Genomic DNA, 19,877 nt, shown 5'->3' with positions numbered 1-19,877 from the left:
AGCGAGTGGCAGTAACGAAATTTTAGCCAGATATTCCTTATATTGTTTATCGATAGGCATGAATAATAGAAGCATCCTAAGAAGGCTACATGAAGAAATAGACTAAGAAAGGAATTAAGACATTTAGGAAAGAAGGGAGAGAAAGTTGACCCGATTATATTTGAACGAATATATCCTCAAGATCAAAGAACTAAACATTTGAGCAATAAGATTAGAAAAAGCATGACAAGGTTCTCCGATCTTCCTAACGATGTTGTGGAGTCTATATTGGGGGAGAGGGTTCTTACATTCGACGAAGTGAAGCAATTTCTTTACTATAAGTGTACTTATGATGGAGCACTAAGAGAGTTGTTGAAAAGAAGCAGTGTGCTAGTTGACCTCCGGCCACAGGAAGAACAGGATATGGGCACACGAGCATCCAATTTAAGACGTGTCAAATATTCGTTGGCAGAGTTACTTGAGGTATTTAAATCGCAAAGAAATGTGTTGGCGATCAAAGCGTTCACATTAGTGATGAACTTCGAGCATGTTCTTCATATATTAGGAGATGACCTTTGCAATTTGAGGAAAATACTTCAAGGGCTTACGAAAAAACGTATCAACATAATAATTCAAAGAAAGTCGAACCTAGATCTCAACGTGCTAAGAAAAATCACTGACAGTATAGGCTCTGTCGTTAACGACTTGAATTGTGAACATTTTGTTAGAATATTCTTCAATGATTTGCAATCTGATCATTTTAGAGAGTACAAGACAGTTAATCTCACTACTTCAGGTCTTAACAGCTTGGCAGTGGAGTTTAATGATGCTACAGACTTGACGATAGAGGTCAGCAAAGATCTCAAGTCGCTATCCGCATCTCTCTGTACCATGTTATCTAGACTTTACCTAGATGCTAGTTTGCCGAACAATTTGCAGCGACTTGAGCTCCGATTATGTATAAGCTTCAATTATAGCTCTTTAAGAATGTTGCCTCACCTCAAAGAACTAATAATCATCTCGTCTGAAATTGACTATAAAGAGCTCAACAATATGTGCTTGATGAGCCTAGAGTCGTTGCATTTGGAGGATAATGACTTGGGTGATATCAATTGTATACCCTTGGCAAAGATGGCGCCTAACTTGAAGGAATTAATCGTGTTAAATCAAGATAGCAACTTCCGATTTACAGATGTCATGTTACCATCAGCTCTCAAAAAGTTGACACTAACAAACAATAATATGGAGGAAATCAAAGGCACTAGACTTTCGGGATTGGAAAACTTGGATCTTTCAAAAAATCGGTTGAAAGATATAGCCGTGCTTTGGTCAGACCCACTTCCTCATATTCAAAAACTTAATTTGGCATATAACGAATCAGTCATAAGGGATACATGTCGCTTCACAAACTACAGTTTTTCAGATTGCATATTTTCGAATATAACAGAACTTTCGCTAGAGGGCTGCAATATTACTGACATAGATATGGAACGTTTAAGCGACATGTATGAGGGAAGACCGTTGTCTTCAAATTTGCATACATTGTCTCTTTCGAAAAACAAATTGCTGAACTTGCGTTGCTTTGACTCAAGATTCTTTTCCAGCTTACCCTTGAGAATGCTTGATCTCTCATTTAATAAGTTTACTTATATTAACAGTGAAAACTTTCCAATTTCAAAAGCTTCACACCCCTATATCTATCTGATTGACTTTTCCAAAAACTTTGCTCTCTCAAGAGTTTACAATTTGAATTTGAAGCATGATATCCTCATTGTGAACTTCAAGCATACAAGAATCAATAATATATCTTCGTCTATTTTTGGAGGAAAAAATGTCACAATCATCAAATAAATTTACACTATTTAATTATGCAACATGATTTGTAGGCTTGCCAATTTTCTAAGCAAGTATCGTAGGCAAGTTAGAATGATAGCAGTCAATGCAAAAAAGGAAAAAAAAAATGCCTTCAGCCAGATTCGAACTGACGATCTCCTCATTACTAGTGAGGTGCCTTACCAACTTGGCCATAAAGGCAAATTTAAACACGACCTCGGTGAGGATCGAACTCACGATCTTGAGATTAACAGTCTCACGCCTTAGCCAGCTTGGCCACGAAGTCGATGTTCATGTAATGAGTTTTTCGTGTCGCTTTTATAGTTCATCTAAGATGTAGCTAATATTTTTTGAGAAATGCTTAGGTATAGAGACTTTAGCTATATAAAAGGTATTTAGAGACATTGAAGTTGTATATTTAAAGCATTGTTGCCAAGTAGCTCATATATTAGATATCTTTTGCTGAGATTATCTAGCTATGTTACACTTACCCCAGAAAGCGTTGGTCACAGGTGCTTCAAAAGGTTTAGGCTGGGCAATTGCTCAAAAGCTTGCCTTGAAGGGATGCTCCGTTACATTACTATCTAGAAATGAGGCATTATTAAAGAAAAATGTTGAAAGACTTCCAAAGGTGCACTCTTCACAAGTTCATGGATTTATACCGTTTGACCTTGCACAGTTGATAAAACCAGATTTAGGCGAAGAAGACATGAATAACATCTTGAAAGAATTAAAGGACATATCTATTTTGGTCAATTGTGCTGGTGTGACAAGTCATTACTTATTGCCAAGGATGGAGACCAGAATGATCGACCTCATCATTGGTTTGAACTTAACTGCTCCAATAATATTAAGCAAATTAGCATATAAACCTATGATTGCAACTTACAAGAAAAACAGTCAATCATCCAGCATTTCAAAACCCCAGATTTTGAACATATCCTCTATATTATCATTCACTGGCTTGACAGTTCCAGGAACTGCTGTCTACGCAGCAACAAAAGCGGGATTGCTTGGTTTTACAGAGTCTTTATCGGCAGAGTTTAAAGGAAGTATACGTGTAAACGCTATCTTACCTGCTTTAATAGAGGAAACTGATATGGGAAAGACCGCAAAGAGTAGTGATAAGATCCCCAAGATTACATTAGCACAAGCTGTAAACAAGATAATTGAAGTACTTGAGGACGAGTCACTCGATGGAAAATGTATTTCTATTGTTGGAGACGAGTCTAGAATCCTAAAATGTCAATGATATCAATGATTTCCATGATGTTGACTTAATGTTCATTAATAAATTGATAAAATCGATGAAAATTACTTTTTAAAGACTATATATTACTATTACTAAAGTAACTATCAATGCAATTGGATTGAAACAAATATGAAAACAAATGACTTGTGGTTGTATCATAGAATCGATTTTCATAACCGTAATATCTTCTGAAACATCCTCGGGCCAACATCAATCCAGATAGACCGCTTCTACGAGTGAGCCAAAGCAAAAACTCATTCAAGTCAGTATTTCCGTGGTGCAGTTTCTTGATTTCTCCTTGAAGCTTGACGATAAAATCACAAGCTCTTTCTCTATTTTCCGAAGATATAGAAATTTCACCAGGAAGATCAATGAAGTATAGCTTAAAAATATTCATTACATCTTTCATTGTCTCAAATTTTCTGAAGTTATTTTTAAATTGGGATTTGACGAGTGACATGCGAGCTAAGAAATCTGCATCTTCATTAATATCGAGATCAGTAGTTTCAACCTTATTCATAATCAGTTTGCATTTCTCAAGTAAATAAGAGCAAATTCGTAGAATACCTTCAAATATACGCTCGTTACCGGGATACAAGGAGTTAAAAACAAGCTCATGCTCGCAAGAAAATGAAAGCCATGTTTGACTAAATTTAAATAGATTGTGGTACGAAACATTAAAATGATGAAGAAAATCAGTCGAAGTTTTACACCGTTTTATATTTAGTCTGCTTCTTTTTATAAGTTCTGTGATTATTCTAATTGTGATATCATTGACACTTGGATGTTGAGGATTTTTCTTCAATAATGGGTACACAAGAAGCTCCAAAAGATCAGCACCAGATTCTTCATCGCATAAACTGGTTAGAAAATAGTCGAATTTATAATTTACCGCAATTGTATTCAAAAGCAACGATTCATAAATCCTACCAGTATTAAGGTTTGTGCACAAATTCAACGTGTCGACCAAGTTCTCCCAGTATCCAAGGCGGTGCAAAGTCCAAAATAATGTAGCATTAGCTTTGGAGTTGAGTGGAGCATGAACTTCCAACATCCATTGACCATCGCAATCGTCTGAGTAGAAGTCATTGAATTCCCAGAACTCTGTAAACAATGTTTCCATAGCTGACTTCAACACACTCCTTTCTAATATAACCAGTTCTTCGTAAAGCCAGTGTAACAAAACGGGAATCAACATGTAAAGCGTCAGACCCAGATTGAAAGCTACTAAATTGAGAATATAACCGAGTAAAACATCAAGCCTATAACTTTCAGTTATCATCTCTGGCTCCAACTGAAGCCAATAATCGACGTCGTCATCTAAATATTCATATTTTTGTAAATATTGAGGAATAGTTTTTGGATCAAATAGCAAGGACTGATTCATTTTGTAATAGGTAGTCTTGGTTGAAAAAACCATAGACTTTCCCAAGTTTCTAGCACACAAAGAAGCCAATTTTGGAACTTTATTACTGCTATGTTTTAACGTGATAAGATTAATGATATTTTTAAAGATTTGAAATATTTCTGAATACCTTTCAAATAGCTCACTGCTAATGAAAGGACTCATTGATGCAAGTCTCTCTAAAGCAGATTTCGGTCTGACAAATTTTTGAATCGCTACAAATTCAACCTTGAGTGGTGAGGGTATTTTATCTTCGCCATGGTTTTCTTCACTCGCATCAGATGGAGACTTCAGTTTAGAGTATTTCTTATGTCTATCGCTTAAATTCCGTCGCACTGTCGATTTAGATATCTTATTAGACTCAGATGATAGGGCTGTCATTAAATCGATATTCTGTGTCTTTGAAACATTTTTAAATGCTTCTAGATAAAAGTCATCTGGAAACTTGAATTCTAATAAAGTCGGTGATTTTGAACTCAAATCGGTTAAATTATGTATTTTTGATAGCAATGGCCGTATAATTCTCTTACATCTTGAGATGGAAAGCGATTCCAGGTCATTCTTGGATCTTATCCTCGGCATTTATTATGAAATTTTCATAGTTTGGGAGCTATATTAAAAAAGCTAATATATATAATTATATAAATATAAACATCGCGACTTTATGTCAGATATCTAAATAGGTAAGAAGAATACCCTTATTTCATCTTTTAACGAGACTTGAATGACTATGAAGTTATTGGCTCTTGTGCTAGCAGTAGCAGGAGGAGTTTCAGCAAATCAAATTAGAGGAGTTGAGCCTTCGAAACAGAATCTATATCAACCAATCGAAGAGACTTCAGGAAAGAAGACGTGGCATTGTATTGGTGATCCTTCTATAGTGTTATCTTACGAACAAGTCAATGACGATGTCTGCGACTGTCCTGATGGATCAGATGAACCTGGAACCAATGCATGTGCATACAATCCAGAATTTGAATTCTATTGTGCAAATGAAGGGCATATTCCGGGGTATATTGAAAATTTCAAGTTGAATGATGGTGTCTGTGATTATGACAGATGCTGCGATGGTTCAGATGAATACTTGAGTGGAAATTGTCCCAACAAATGTGAAGTGATTCATAAGCAGTTCTTAGAATATAAGGATCGAACCACAAAGGATGTTGAAAATGCAATGAGAATTAAAAGAGCATGGATAGAGAAAGCAGAGCAGCAAAGAAAAAAGTTATACACCAAGCTTGAGGAACTGAGAAACGCATTGAAGGAAAAGAGTTTAGAATTGGAAGGTCTTCTAAAGAGAGGGACTGATGAAGATACAAGTGAAACTCATGAGAACTTGCTGACACTTGAAATACTATTACCGTTCATTAATAGCGTGGAAAGTAATGTCAAGCAGCAAAATGCAGACTCAAAAGATTATCTAGAGAGAATTAATATTCTAGAGGCAATTTTGTCTAAGCTACTCAAAGGGTATAATCCGAATTTCAATGATCATGCTGTAAAAGAAGCTGTTAACAATTTTCAAGAATATGTTTCAAATAGGCCTCAATTGCTGCAGAAAGAAGATAACACTTTAGAAGTATTAAAAGGACTCTCCGAAGAAGCTTCAAAAATATCTTACAACTCCATCACTACGGATTGTGAGACTCTGTTCCTTTTCAATATTTACCATCACATCACCAAGCTTGTAACAGATCAATTTTCTCTGTTTGATTCAAGCACAAATATGGGCTCCGAAAATACAAAAGTTCCTGGAAAAGTCAATCAAGAATATGGAGCGCAAGTAGCTGATTTGGAAAAGCAGATTAAGGGCATTCAGTCAGAAATATCTATCACTGAGGAGGATTTGGATGCCGAATATGGCCCTCATGATGTTTTCCGTCCTATAAAGTTTTCTTGGGTCTCTAGTAATTTAAACGGATACAAATATAATATTGGACTACTCGATTCTATATATCAAGACAATATTTTCATTGGAAAGTTCACTGAACTCAATGGAAATACGCTTTCCTACAGGCATGGACATAAGTGCTGGAATGGTCCCAATAGATCAGCCGATGTGGAATTAGTATGTGGACCAGAGAACAAACTACTTTCTGTTAGTGAGCCCGAAAAATGTGAATACTATTTCTTGATGCAAAGTCCAGTTGCATGCAAAGAACTTACTGATGAATACCTCTTGTTGAATTTTAAAATTGATTATGACAAGTTATAGATTGTATAAACAGGTACTATCCATAAAATATAAGTAATGACGATCGTTCTATCATTCAATCAAAGGTAATCTTCTTACCAGTGAATTTAATATTCTTGAGCTTTTCCTCTTCACGCTTCTTGGCTGCCCAAGATGGATGAACATTGTCGTCTGACTTCATCGTTTCTTGTCCCCCAGACTCTATGGTCGGTTGTGACTTCCTCTGACCCAAGGCACTCATATTCGAACTTGTAGCCACTGGCTGCGCAGCCAATTTTGCCTTAAGCTCTCTCTTGCGGCATCTTTCCTCGTACTCTAACCTTTTACGCTCTCTTTCTCCAATTACCCTTTCTTTCTCTTTCTTGACATGGGTAGCGTCCTTCCCATACTTTTGAGCCCATATTTTTTGCCTTGCTCTTTGTCCTCTTCTATTCTTCCTTTGAGTTCCAGTGGCCTCTTTCACAAGTTTATCGTTATCAATGTCATCGTCATCATCATCATCATCAGAACCTCCAGAATAATATCCCACGGCCAATTCTGGGAGCTTGTACTGATTAGACTCAGTAAGATCAGACTTATGTCTTCTGTCTCCAGAATCATCATTATCATCATCATCACCAGAAAGACTAATATCAATATCGCTCTCTGAATTACTTGATTCAATATCTGTAACTTCATTATAATCGATGTTTGGGTCTAGATTGGTCTCACCTTCACTATCGGAGTCTCCAACTAAATTATCGTAAGCCAGAAGCTTCTCATATGCTTCATCTGGGTCAATATTATCCTCAGAACCCTCTGCTTCGTTGTCTTCAGATATATCATCTGCAGACGGCTGTTCGCTTTCATTTTGACTGTCACTCTCATCATCATTTTCGTCGTCACTTTCACTATTGGCGTCAATGACATGCGAGTTTTGATTCTTCTCGGGAACTTTCTTTCTATCTTCTCTTTCCTGCTTCGTCAAGTTGCCTCTAACCAATTTAAAAGACCATTCTATATCATCCAACAAACTTTTTATTGGCTTTGAATTCCACAAGCTAGATATATAGCTATTTGTTTGCTTGTCATCTTTACAGAACTTTATAAAAAACGCCGAAGGATTTGAGTTATTAGACTTGTCAATAATTATATTGCGGATGTCTTCAGGAATGTAGTTTGGAGGGTTCGTTTTAAGTTCCCTGTTCACCAAAATAGCTGTTGATATCAATTTAACTAATCGAGAAGTTATCAAATGTTCTACGTTCTTTTCATTGCTCAAAAATTCGTAAATGCTCTTTTTAGATGCTTGACTCTTCAATGAAGATAAATCGTCTTTAACAGTTTTCTGCACTTTCTTTCTCAACTTCTTGTCGGCTGCATAGTATTTCCTTACGAAAGCTTCTTGTTTTAATGCCTTTATCTCCAATTCTGCTTCTTGTTTCGAAATAGGTAACTTTTTCAACAATTTTTCATTACTTCTAGCCTGCAACAATATCTTGGTACGAGGGAACCGTGGGTTAAGATTACTAAACTTGGTCTCTAACAAGTCTAGTCTCCACATTAAAGTGTTTGATTCACTAGGAATGGACATATTTGATCTTTAGCCTTTGCTTTTATATTCAAGTCAGATAGGCTACTCTTAAAGTTTGGCCGAGATGAGATGAGATGATCTGGAGAATTATTTTTCAAATCGACTTTTTGGCTATACAATAAGAAATAGTCAGAAAATGACCAAGGAAGATAAGAAAGGGAAAAAGAGAAGAAAGATAAATAAAGAAGAATCATCAAAACGACTTCAATGTGGATTCTTTCTCGTAAAAAAGAATAGAAAATGTGCTATGCAAAGAAAAGAAGGAAATCAATTTTGCTCAGAACACATGATATTTGATAAAGAGGAACGTAAGAGAATCCCATGCCCACTAGACCCCAAACACACAGTATGGAAGGATGATCTAGATGCACATTTGAAAAAATGCAATGCAAAACTGAAGGAAAAAGAAGATGAATGGTTTCAACGGGATATTAATTGTTCACTTAAGAACAACCAAAATGAGTTTAATGTAAAGGAATATGAAGATGACAAAGTCGAAAGCTCAAAAATACATGAAAAATACATTCATTTATTGGAAGGTATAGAGTTTGAGCCTTTGATAAGGAACAGGGCCGACCACAAAGGATTGCAAGCTCAATTGTCGAAAACACAGAATCAGAAGCATGCTCTTCAACAAAGTTCGCTAATAGGAAATCTCAAGGAAAAAAGGTTACTAGACACCAATTGTACATATATTGAGTTTGGTTGTGGAAAGGGTGAGTTATCTAGATACGTTAATTTATGTTTAATTGAAGAGCTGAAAGAAGGAAAAACTGATCACACGAACCATAGGTATGGTTATGGATTTATAGATAGGGGTGTGAATAGATTGAAAGCTGACAATAGAATTTTAAAAGACGTTAGAGAATCCTCAGTGGAATTCATTGCTCCAATGATAAAGCGTACAAGGATAGATATCAAAGATTTAAACTTGGATAGATTCCTCGAGCTGCTTAATCCTCATAAAGTTGTTGGTATCTCTAAGCATCTATGTGGTGCAGCGACTGATTTGACCCTTAAGCTGGTTCTAAATTCCTCTTTAGTGAATCAAGAATCTAAAAACTTTGGAGGCTTATTGATTGCGATGTGTTGTAGGCATGCGTGCTCTTATGATGAACTATTACCACAGTCAAGAGAATTCTTAAAACAAAAAGGTTTCAGATCGCCCGCATCCTTTAATGTGTTGCGAAAGGCAGCTTCATGGGCAGTCAGCCATAAGATTAGTGAGGGTAACGGAAACGAGTCAGAAGCTATCTCAAATGATAAAAGAAAATTGGGGTTAAAAGCAAGACGCTTGATAGATGAAAGCAGGGTATTTGCAATGAAACAACTCTTACCGAATTTCGAAGTAGATATGTTCTTGTACACGGATACTGATGTAACCTTAGAAAACGTGTGTCTATGCGTTAGACCTCTATGATTGCGGATTAAAGTATATATATTCACTTTTCGATTATTTATTGTAAAGAGTGAAACTCTAGGAATCACATCTTCTAAAGATAGAAAGCTGTAGAATTAGACTCAAATCTTGTCCTCAGAAACACCATGTTTCCAGATAGCAACGAAAGGTGTGGTACCATCTTCACGATAGTTCAACAAAACAACCATTCCATCTGGGTCCATTGATTCCCCAGTGTAAAAATCCCAATCATTAAAGGAACCAATAACCTTTTTGACGTATGTTGTAGCACCCTTTTCAAAGTTTTCAACTTCGTCTGGGTTGTGTTCAGCCAAGTAGTTCTTGACTCTCTTCATGTAACCCTTAATATAGGTCATGAATGATTTCTTGTCAAATTGAGTTTGTTGTAATCTGAAAGAGTAGACGATGTTGTTGACGGTTTCGGTGTTATCATCAAGATCTTCAGCTGCATCTTCAGCTGATGGATTGGCACCAATATCGATGTTATCACCACCAACCTTCACCATGGCACAATCGGCTTCGTAAATAGCTCCACCGACCTCTTTGACATCGTAAGCATCAGACAATAACTCGTCTCCTGAAATAACGTCCGTGTAAATAATCATGTTCAGTAAGTAATACCTATGTTTTGGAAACTGTACACGTTGATACGATGAGGATATTGCTAAAATTTTATACCGTAGTAAAAAAAAAAAAAAAAAATTTTAGCTGGATATTCTAGACTTCCTAATTGGGATATATTTTCAATTATTATTTGATAGCAAAGGAATTTTTCATTGCAGACATTTTATCCATGTGTAATGTTATACCGAAGTGAATCCTTCTGTCAGATCACTAGTTGATGTTAATGAAAATAAGAAGCCATATTAATACTCGACAGTTATACGCTGCTCACTAGGTGTTTATCAAAATTGCGAGCCAGGCTGTGATGTGCTTCAATCCCTCTCTCTCCAAGTCTTGATATGAGAGTCCTTGAACTCATTTTTTTTTTACATAAATCTTTTTGAAGAGCAAAAACATATGCCAATATTCGTTACGAGAAATTACACTCTAAGTTACAGAAACAATCATAGTTTCAGAGAACTCGATAGGGTCGATATCCTTGATCTTTCCGTTGGAGTCCACGAAGATATCGATGACTATAACATAATGTTAAATTTATGTTGTGCATTTCAATACTCAAATTATTATTCTGTTACATCGCTTTTCATCTCAGCTTATACACCTTGTTTCAAGTGTATTTAATCATAAATTCTCTGTCAGGGTGCAATTCAGTAAATTCAAATTTAGTTGGCCCTAAATAGATAGTATCGGTGACATGGAAATGTTCACCATATAACTAGGGTGAGTAATAGCACTCGGATAGACATGAGTACAAACTCTTACTAAAAATTGCGAGACCTCTTTAGGTATCTTGAAGTGCGAGTAACTATTCAATGAAAACTTATCATTAACACTGGATATCAATATCGAGTGGGGGGTCAACGCATTAAATATAAAGCTTAGAATACTCAATGCTCACTCTATGTCTATCTTGTGGAAACTACAGATCTATTTTACATGGAGGATCTCGTATTAATGAGCTCTAAAATTTCCTTTCCTGCGTTAATTTGCAGCTTGTTGGCGAGGGGCAAAATGACCCCCGTCCACAAAAAGCTTTCATACCACAAACAAAATCCCTACTATATATATGAGGAATGATTCGGAGAAATCAGTGCTTCGTGTTTTCATTTCAAGTTCTCTCAAGAATCAAAGCAAAATGTCCGTAGAAGAAAGCCAAAATGCGCCCTCAGATGTACCGTTAGATATTAACGGCCCCGAAGACTGGTACACTGAATATGGTGTGTATACAGCCAAAGTTTTTTATATTGAAGCAAAATAGACAGGATGAGATCGAAGACGCCGAAAGATTTCTTAAGAGAGTGGAACAAGGATTCCAGGAAAGGAAATACGGACCTACCCCTGAATTGATCGAACTAATCGAAAAATATAGTAGACTTGAGCGCATAGTTATGAACTACAACCGTCGGTTTGGCTTAAACGACGACGGTACGGACAGAGAAGGAATGGTGGATTTAGGTGATGGACGCTTGAATAGAATGTTGTCATTGATTACTGGTCAGATTAATCAACTCAAAGACGAAATGAATACTAAGTTTCGGGCCATGAATGACAAGTTTCTGACTATGGATGACAAGTTTCAAGCGATGGATCAGAGATTAAAAAATATTGAAAAGCATCAAATAAATACTCAGTCAAGGTTTGAAAATAAGTTCAAAGGGCCAGGTGGGGATATTGGGTCATTTGATGCCTATAAGCCAATATCTAATGACTTGGGACAATTTCCCGAAGAACTTAACTTACTGAACTTGAGCTCAGATTCCCAAATCAATCTGTTTAGTGCTACCAATGTGAACAGATACTTAAGATTCTATGGTTTAAGCTCTGAAGGAAACTTATCTGCTAAAAGACTTAGGCTCTTACAATACATAGGAGTTAATGTTGAGAAAACGCCTAATCTAACTACAGTAACAGGGGTAAGGATTTAAATTAACCGCTGGACGGGTGGTAATTCCTTGCTCTCAAAGCAGAAGAGCTTAGAGTAAGCTTTAGTATAAGAAAAGGTTTCACCGATATGTCAACTCCATTGGTTTGTTATTTTTATTAGGGATTTACGATTATTTATTATTCAATTGATCATTGCGTAGCTATAATTGGCTTTGTTACTAAAGCATGTAGCCCCAATCATCTTGCAAAAAAAAGAGCCAGCAGGTTTTTATGAGCTGCGCCTAATTGATTTTGTTAGAGGAGATTCCTTGAGGCTGGTAGTTTTATTAACAAAGGCAAATTATATGTTCTTTGAGTGATCTAAAACAAATTTCGAGCTGAATAAAATATTTTTAGGCTCTTAAGCATACAAGGGAATAAGTTTTTTCCTCAAATACACCCATAATGAACTGAAGAAATGAATTTATTTAAATACTATTTTCAACCTAATAACTGAATTGAGGTGGAAATTTTAAATACAAGCATTATGCAATAACATGTTAGCTATTCGATACCCAACCATCTTCAGTAATCTGTCACCTTTCAATGTATCGCTCTTCTGGAAGCTTTAGCTGCGACAACTATTTAACTAAATACATTGCATCGCTTAAAACTAGCATTATCTATAGTAATGAATTTGACCCAGATATCGGCCAGAAAAGATTCCTGGACTTTATCGATGTATCGTTATACGAAACTAAACAAACTTCTGAAAGCAAGAGGCAAAGGAACTAAAGTCATGCAAGTCGACATGAGGGATATAGTTACTATTTAGGAATAACATGAAGAAGGTTGGGGAGGAAACACGAAAGGTGTAATGTATTATCAGTTTCGTGACTGCATATAATCTGGATTATGAAACCTATTCAAAGATAACTAGAATAACACATTACAAGAATACAATAATCACATAAATAACACATTTAGAGGATGATTACATAAAAGTACATTGAGGATATGTGATAAGTGCTACCATTTATAAACACCTCTGGCCCCCCAGAGTATACTGGAAAAGTGTAGTCTTTAGATTTGGTTCTATTTGAGTTTAAAATGGTTAACTTTAACTATCTGTCTAGCCCCATAAATCCTATGAATCTCTATATGGAGCAACTTCCTGAGTTCATGTTTGAAAAAAATTACGTGGAAGAAATAAAAGATGAGGAAGTTTGTGACACGGTAAACCAAATTATCTATCGGATGGATGCTACACTTTTGGGCTATATCCTTGGAGACTATGCTTTTAGGGATCATAAAGTGATATCTCCAACGAAACCTCAAGAGAATATATTGACACTCAAAGAGTATTTAATCGAGCCTTCCTGCTCAGCTTTAATTCCCGTTGGGTTGTCGTTAAATGTTGGTGTGCAGCTTCCAGACGTATGGTGTCCAGCGAAACACGAAATGGATTACGACGTCCGCACTGACCTAGTCGTTTGTAAGGAAGACAATGTGTATTGTGCAATAGAAACACAAGCCTTTCCCATGTTACTGCAGCTTAAAGACAAGTCGCTTAAAGATATAGGAAAGGTTATTTTTAAAGAAAAAAAAATTACGGAATATATGACGCAACTAATCTGCAAGATGCTTTATTTCAAAACTAACAAAGGAATCCTCACTGACTGTTACACGTTCATATTTGTGGAGATAGACCTTGATTCATTCGAGAGTAGTGTTCATACTTTTAAAGAAAGAAATTACAATCGTAATCCGAAGACAATTCCCATCAGATACAAAGTCCTCAATTGCCATTCAGCTCTACCGAGTTTGCGAGAAGCTCTATTATACTTTATCCATAATTCTGTTGAAGATGATTCAAGAATGAAAATTAGGAAAGAAAGAGTTGGTAGATTGGAAGCACATCTAAAGTTGTCCGGAAGGGAAGTTACGAAAGGTATTCTAAACAACAAGAGCTTTGAGCCATCAAAAAGTTCAATTAGTCGTTCATCTATGAATGGAGGAATTCCAAACAAGGTTGTTCAAGAGAAAGATGAAGAAATCGAAGATGGAATAATTGATGTGCCGAAAAATCACGGCTCCATATATGTACAAAATGGACATAGCTTCAATACGCAATTGGTCAAACTAAAATCGAGATATTTTAAAAAATTCTTATTACAGGATTCCGATGACAATGAAACACTAGTTGCCAAGATATATGACCCCAGGATGGCTAAGAGGGTAGGCAGTGGATATATATATACAGACAAGGAAATAAGAGAAAAGTGCGATCACTGGTACTCTAGAGAGAAAGAATTTTATCAAATCTTGTCTAAGGATGTTGAATTTAACAGTTTGTTCGTTAATCAAAAGGTACTGGGGCAAGTAATGGTCACAATAGACAAACTTTATATAGCCAAAGGATACTTCAATTTATTTAAATATGTTGAAAGTGTTCCCTTGCCAAATAACATTGAAACATACAAAAAAGTCAAGAAGCAATTAGATGTTATTCACCACAATGGTATTATTCATGGAAATATTAGAAGAAGGAATATTCTTTACACAAAGGACGACAAGATATACATTATTGATTTTGCAACTTCCAAGTATTCTGGTGAAGAGCGATATGCACTGCGGAAAGAGGATTTGAAAGATTTAAGGCTGCTATTTTACGACTGCATTTCCCTGAACAAATAAAAACCTTCGACATTATTAATAAAGCAAAAGGTATACAATTAATTAGTTAGTACTCATAATCATCTCAATATTTATGTTATTCAACCGGTTAATTGAACATTTGTGAAAATGTATTTTTTGTGTATATCTATTAATACAAAGTAATAATTAAGTAGTGCCAGGATAACGTCAAAAGCGGTAACTGAATAGCATAAAAGGAGGGAACATAAATGATTGAACTTAAGAAATATGTCATAATCAAAAGCCTTTCTACTTCTGTTTAATTGTGTTTCTCTAAATATATATATATTTTTTGAGTGGCATTACTTGCCGCAGGAATGGTGTCTAGGATGGTGTTAAAGATTGGTGTCAAATTAATCTTTTTATTCTCCAACCGTAATTTTAAATTAAAGATTTTAACTTTACTTGAAATGCAATAGACACTTGATCATATATTTTATATCTTTCATATCTAATGAAGCACCTTGGCTGGTTGGTACATTCCTGTGGGCTCGTATCTTCATTCTAAAAGCTGAATCCACGCAAGGCACTATATCAAAAGAAGCATCTCAATTTAATTCTCAAATTTTTAGATAGTATTCTGTGAGTGAACCCATATTCAGTATTCGATCAGAAGCTTTATGTTATTTTGCCAGGTGATTGTACTTCTCTCTTTAGGGACAATTTATCTATTTGTACCTTGACACAAACAAAAATTATAAAAGGGCCATTATTCCCAGATAAAGGATGAACTAATACCCTTTGCCGCTCAGAAAAAATGGAACAAGTCCTAGGTACACAATTAGAGCCACTTTTAGCACCACCGAATGGAATCGATGGGCCAGCAGATCCCCTAGAGTGGCTTGAACCCACTTTACTAAAGAAATCATTATACTTTTTTGCAGCTACCCAATTCCAATCTCGTGATCAGCAACAGATTGTATATGCAGAAAAATTTTATAAGCAGACAAAGAAGTTATATGAAGACAAATTTACTGACCCAGGATATCAGACTAGAAAACTTGCAGCCTTTGTTTCTGATATGGGTCTGAAGGTAGATGGTATTTATGAAAATATTCAAAGATTGAACGGTATGCTTTTCCTTAGTTCTACAGGTGCTGATCTTGGTTACGAACAGGCCCCTGACTTGGGCAGTGAAGCTCTTAATCAGTTAATGACTGCTATTACAAGAGTGAGCAACGAACTTAGAGCATTTAGAGAAGAAACTATGGGAGAAATGAACGGATTAAGGGCAGAAATGAACGGATTAAGGACAGAAATGAACGGATTAAGGACAGAAATGGGTGAATTCAAAGCAGAAATGGGTGAATTCAAAGCAGAAATGGGTGAATTCAAAGCAGAAATGGGCGAATTCAAAGCAGAAACGGGTGAATTCAAAGCAGAAATGGGCGAATTCAAAGCAGAAATGGGTGAATTCAAAGCAGAAATGGGTGAATTCAAGAGTGAGACCAATGGTCGTTTAGCCAATATAGAGGTGATGAGTAAAAATTCAGTTGCACGTTTCGAAAATCAGTTTAAAGGAAGAGGAGGACATCGTAATTCCCTAGAAGCTTATCATTCCATTTCGAATATTGAAAACAAGATACCCGAAGAACTAGGGTTGCCACCTTTAACTTCTCTTGCTCAAATACAACAGCTTTCAAGAGGACTTGAGAGTTACTTGAATTTTTATAAAATGCTGACGAGTGGACTGTTAGAAGATAAGCGAGAGAGATTAATCCGCTACATTGGCATAAATGTAGAGTCTGAGCGTTCCTATGGTAGAAAAATCTGAAGCCGGTAACAAACTTCGGAATTTGCTAATAAAATTTGCTAACATATCTAAAACTTCTGCTCAATTACAGTGACTGTAGCCTATATCGGAAGCAGAGCAAAACTCTAGCAGCGCAAACAATCAAAATCTTACTCAGTCTTCGGATGGCTTGGATTCTTAAATATCTAGTATACTATTATAATCATTAATCTAAAGATATATGCTTGGCCCTTTACTTTCTTACATCAAGTAATTTGGTCCCAGTGTACGTGTAGAATATCAAATGTAAATAAGATACAACATATGACATGCCTCATACGTCATCACGTCGGTGATTTGCATGGTGCATTAACCGTGTAACGCATATGTCCCTTGTATTTGTATACGCACTCAACAATTAAGCTGGAAAGCATCCTGGAAGACCTGACATACAAATATGTCTCAATGTTTCTATTATATTCTACTCTCGTGGTCACCCTTGTCTGTATTGGAGGGACAGCGGATGGCCTGAGATAAAATCAGCTTTATGTCACTGTGTATGTTGCCTTAGAAGCTAACTTAGTAGGCTTTCGATAAAGTTATTCTGCAACGATTCTGAAAGTGTCACATTAATGTATAAGTTGGCATTTTTCAATAAAAGTTGTTTACGTTGTAATTAGTCGAAGTCTCCAGCGAAAGCACGACCGAAAAAGTCGGTGATACGGCCATAGATTACCTTGAATCCATTATGATAGGAGATACTGTGATCGCTGTCAGGAAATACCATGAGTTCGAAGTTTTCAATGCTTTCGAGGTTGAAGTCGTCCACTAGCTTTAATGTATTCTGGATATGAACATTGTCATCACCCGTGCCATGTGCTAAGAAGAATTTTTTGGCAAGTGAGAAATTGGTGATGTTATTGTGAACAGTAGATACGTTGTACCCAAGGGTATTGTCATGAGGAGAACCCATGTATCTTTCTGTGTATATTGCATTATAAAAATGCCAACTTGTAACAGGGGCCACAGCGAGACCGAAGGAAAACACTGGAGGATTGTTAGCTTCCAAAGTCTTTAATGTAAGATAACCCCCATATGACCATCCCCATATAGCGATGTGTTTGCTATCAACATAATCTTTTGATGCCCATAACGTAGCAGCGGCTATCTGATCCTTTGCCTCATAATATCCGAGATTATCTTTAACAATAAACTGAAAGTTCAGGCCCAAGTCATCGTTATAGGAGTTGTAACCAGTACCTCTTCCATCAACAGTAACAACAATACAGTCAAGTTCCGAAGCAATTGCGGCACTAAAGCCTACAGAAAAGGTCTTGCTTACCAACTGCAGGCCCGGTCCTCCATAACCATAAAATAATACGGGATACTCACGCGATGGATCGAAATTATGGGGACGAATTTCAAGCGCATTCACTTTAAACTGTGCTTTCGTCTCAGAATCCGTTAAAGTAACAATCTGATAGGACGGTTTTGGAATGGCGTAGTTGTTTAATTTTTTCTTCAATTCTGCATTGTCCTCAATAGTCTTAACATATTTACCACTGTGCAAATCAAACAACTTTTGGTTTGGGACGTCCGGTCCTTGGTAATTTAAAAGCAAATACTTTGATCCAGACGAAAAAGATCCCGAGTAATATCCTTCTCCTTCTGTAATATTCTTAATAGACGGAAGTCCATTTGCATTTTGCGAGTCAAGTAAACTGATAGAGTGAAAATGCCGCTCAATAGAAGACTTCAATGTACTTTTAAAGTAAACTTCGTTTGAGCTTTGGTCAAATGCTGCTACACCATCGACAACTTCCCAATTGCCCATAGTCAATGGCCTACCATGACTAGCATTTGGAGGCGAAAAGTAAGCCAAATGACGGTAACCATTGTATGAAACTGTATCGATATAACCGTCTTGCTTACGACCCAAAGATTCATTTCTCGGTACATATAAAGCATTAGAACTTACCTCGATCCATTCATTTGAAGTTTTCACTGATCTTACGAGTTGGCTCTCAAGAGTATTAGTGTCCACTAAAAACACTTCTAAAATTGTACTCAGCCTATTTGTAGTTTTAACCAACACAGAATCATGAACCCAAAATATTTCATTTACCAACCTATCACTGATTTCCTTTGAGGGTAAGTCCAACAAGGTTGAGTGATTTTTGCTCAAGTCATAAAGGTATACATCGACAATGGGTATTGGGAATCCAGGCTTTGGATATTTGAGTTTCATATTGTCTGGATAGTCCTGGTCCTTTCTCTGTACATACAATGGAATAGTGTACTCAGGAGTATGAATATCATCAATTCTCAAGTAAGTGAATTTAGTACCATCAGGAGACCACCACAAGGTAATATCTGTTCCAAAGATTTCTTCTTCGTAAACCCAGTCTGGGATACCATTGAAGACTTCCGTGCTACCATCAGTAGTAACCTGTTCGGTTTGCTTAGTTAAGACATCATGGATGTAAATATCATTTTGAGAAATAAATGCTACGTGGTTTGACGTAGGCGACCAAGATGCGGCAGATGTTCTATCATCCTCTCCATTAAGTGGATAAATATCGCTGCTGGAAAGGTCCAAGACCCAATAAAGGGCTGTAGAAGAGTGCCTCCATTTTTTATTTCGATTGGTAACTAATAGAGCCTTCTTCAAATCGGGAGAGGCAAGGAACAGGTTTATTTGATATGAATTATTGTTGAAATCAAACGAAGAACCATTGTAAAGAACTACCTCGTAATCTTCGTTGACAATAGATTTCATAAGAAACAAATCTCCATCTTGCTCAAGATAAGTTCCTTTGTCACCTTCAGCAGCTCCCCTAGCCTGAAACCATTGAAACGTCTTCGTGTTCACCTTAAACTCATAATCTGTCACTGCGCTATGATTCAAGGGAATCTTGCCATCCTCCAAAATGGGTCTTTGAAAGAAATCCTTACGAAGTCCCTGGGGCAATAAATTGGTATGATTCAACCTAACAAGGCGCTCATATTCCTGAATTGCAATTCTATTCGATTGAAATTGATTAATTACAGAAAATAAGAACGAAGTTCCCCATAAAAGCACTGCTAATAGCCCACCAGTGAGGAAAATTCTCTTAAACCCCGACGTTCTTCTTGCTCCTTGTTCGCCCTCCTCATCTGCAAATTTTTCTGGTTTGACCATACTCAACCAATAATAAACTTCAGTTATTAGTTAGAGTAAAATCTTTGCAGAAAGTGAATTTATCTTCAATTTTACTAGTAATATATTCACTTTCTTGCTTAGGCTGTATCCATTTTAAGATTTT

At 36.4% G+C, this 19,877-nt stretch overlaps 12 protein-coding genes across 12 annotated transcripts; 7 read left to right on the top strand and 5 right to left on the bottom strand.

Annotated features, from left to right (window-relative positions):
- Positions 1-222: 222 nt before the first annotated feature.
- PRCAT00006325001 (uncharacterized protein) lies at positions 223-1,830 on the top strand (the record flags this gene model as incomplete). The annotated part of the gene is made up of 1 exon (XM_062956469.1): positions 223-1,830. One exon carries the CDS (start codon positions 223-225, stop codon positions 1,828-1,830), a length of 1,608 nt encoding a protein of 535 aa, XP_062812968.1.
- Positions 1,831-1,878: 48 nt separating this feature from the next.
- PRCAT00006324001 (uncharacterized protein) lies at positions 1,879-2,007 on the bottom strand (the record flags this gene model as incomplete). Its single annotated transcript, XM_062956468.1, has 1 exon — positions 1,879-2,007. One exon carries the CDS (start codon positions 2,005-2,007, stop codon positions 1,879-1,881), a length of 129 nt encoding a protein of 42 aa, XP_062812967.1.
- A 283-nt stretch (positions 2,008-2,290) lies between these two features.
- Positions 2,291-3,064, top strand: PRCAT00006323001 (3-oxoacyl-[acyl-carrier-protein] reductase (NADPH); the record flags this gene model as incomplete). The annotated part of the gene is made up of 1 exon (XM_062956467.1): positions 2,291-3,064. The coding sequence occupies one exon, from the start codon at positions 2,291-2,293 to the stop codon at positions 3,062-3,064; it is 774 nt and encodes a 257-aa protein (XP_062812966.1).
- A 76-nt stretch (positions 3,065-3,140) lies between these two features.
- Positions 3,141-5,051, bottom strand: PRCAT00006322001 (uncharacterized protein; the record flags this gene model as incomplete). Its single annotated transcript, XM_062956465.1, has 1 exon — positions 3,141-5,051. The coding sequence occupies one exon, from the start codon at positions 5,049-5,051 to the stop codon at positions 3,141-3,143; it is 1,911 nt and encodes a 636-aa protein (XP_062812965.1).
- Positions 5,052-5,193: 142 nt separating this feature from the next.
- On the top strand, positions 5,194-6,684 carry PRCAT00006321001 (uncharacterized protein; the record flags this gene model as incomplete). The annotated part of the gene is made up of 1 exon (XM_062956464.1): positions 5,194-6,684. One exon carries the CDS (start codon positions 5,194-5,196, stop codon positions 6,682-6,684), a length of 1,491 nt encoding a protein of 496 aa, XP_062812964.1.
- Positions 6,685-6,739: 55 nt separating this feature from the next.
- On the bottom strand, positions 6,740-8,236 carry BUD22 (Bud22p; the record flags this gene model as incomplete). Its single annotated transcript, XM_062956463.1, has 1 exon — positions 6,740-8,236. The coding sequence occupies one exon, from the start codon at positions 8,234-8,236 to the stop codon at positions 6,740-6,742; it is 1,497 nt and encodes a 498-aa protein (XP_062812963.1).
- A 136-nt stretch (positions 8,237-8,372) lies between these two features.
- PRCAT00006319001 (tRNA:m4X modification enzyme) lies at positions 8,373-9,656 on the top strand (the record flags this gene model as incomplete). The annotated part of the gene is made up of 1 exon (XM_062956462.1): positions 8,373-9,656. One exon carries the CDS (start codon positions 8,373-8,375, stop codon positions 9,654-9,656), a length of 1,284 nt encoding a protein of 427 aa, XP_062812962.1.
- Positions 9,657-9,757: 101 nt separating this feature from the next.
- TMA19 (Tma19p) lies at positions 9,758-10,261 on the bottom strand (the record flags this gene model as incomplete). Its single annotated transcript, XM_062956461.1, has 1 exon — positions 9,758-10,261. One exon carries the CDS (start codon positions 10,259-10,261, stop codon positions 9,758-9,760), a length of 504 nt encoding a protein of 167 aa, XP_062812961.1.
- Positions 10,262-11,494: 1,233 nt separating this feature from the next.
- On the top strand, positions 11,495-12,205 carry PRCAT00006317001 (uncharacterized protein; the record flags this gene model as incomplete). The annotated part of the gene is made up of 1 exon (XM_062956460.1): positions 11,495-12,205. One exon carries the CDS (start codon positions 11,495-11,497, stop codon positions 12,203-12,205), a length of 711 nt encoding a protein of 236 aa, XP_062812960.1.
- Positions 12,206-13,253: 1,048 nt separating this feature from the next.
- PRCAT00006316001 (uncharacterized protein) lies at positions 13,254-14,840 on the top strand (the record flags this gene model as incomplete). Its single annotated transcript, XM_062956459.1, has 1 exon — positions 13,254-14,840. One exon carries the CDS (start codon positions 13,254-13,256, stop codon positions 14,838-14,840), a length of 1,587 nt encoding a protein of 528 aa, XP_062812959.1.
- Positions 14,841-15,597: 757 nt separating this feature from the next.
- PRCAT00006315001 (uncharacterized protein) lies at positions 15,598-16,614 on the top strand (the record flags this gene model as incomplete). Its single annotated transcript, XM_062956458.1, has 1 exon — positions 15,598-16,614. One exon carries the CDS (start codon positions 15,598-15,600, stop codon positions 16,612-16,614), a length of 1,017 nt encoding a protein of 338 aa, XP_062812958.1.
- A 634-nt stretch (positions 16,615-17,248) lies between these two features.
- DAP2 (Dap2p) lies at positions 17,249-19,753 on the bottom strand (the record flags this gene model as incomplete). The annotated part of the gene is made up of 1 exon (XM_062956457.1): positions 17,249-19,753. The coding sequence occupies one exon, from the start codon at positions 19,751-19,753 to the stop codon at positions 17,249-17,251; it is 2,505 nt and encodes an 834-aa protein (XP_062812957.1).
- Between the last annotated feature and the right edge of the window lie 124 nt (positions 19,754-19,877).

This window comes from Priceomyces carsonii (assembly GCF_900007245.1).
Source record: "Priceomyces carsonii strain CBS4050 genome assembly, scaffold: Debaryomyces_carsonii_scaffold_7, whole genome shotgun sequence".
Lineage (NCBI taxonomy): Eukaryota > Fungi > Ascomycota > Pichiomycetes > Serinales > Debaryomycetaceae > Priceomyces > Priceomyces carsonii.
The sequence above is the reverse complement of the archived record's forward strand: the minus strand, read 5'-3'. Positions and strand labels throughout refer to the sequence as shown.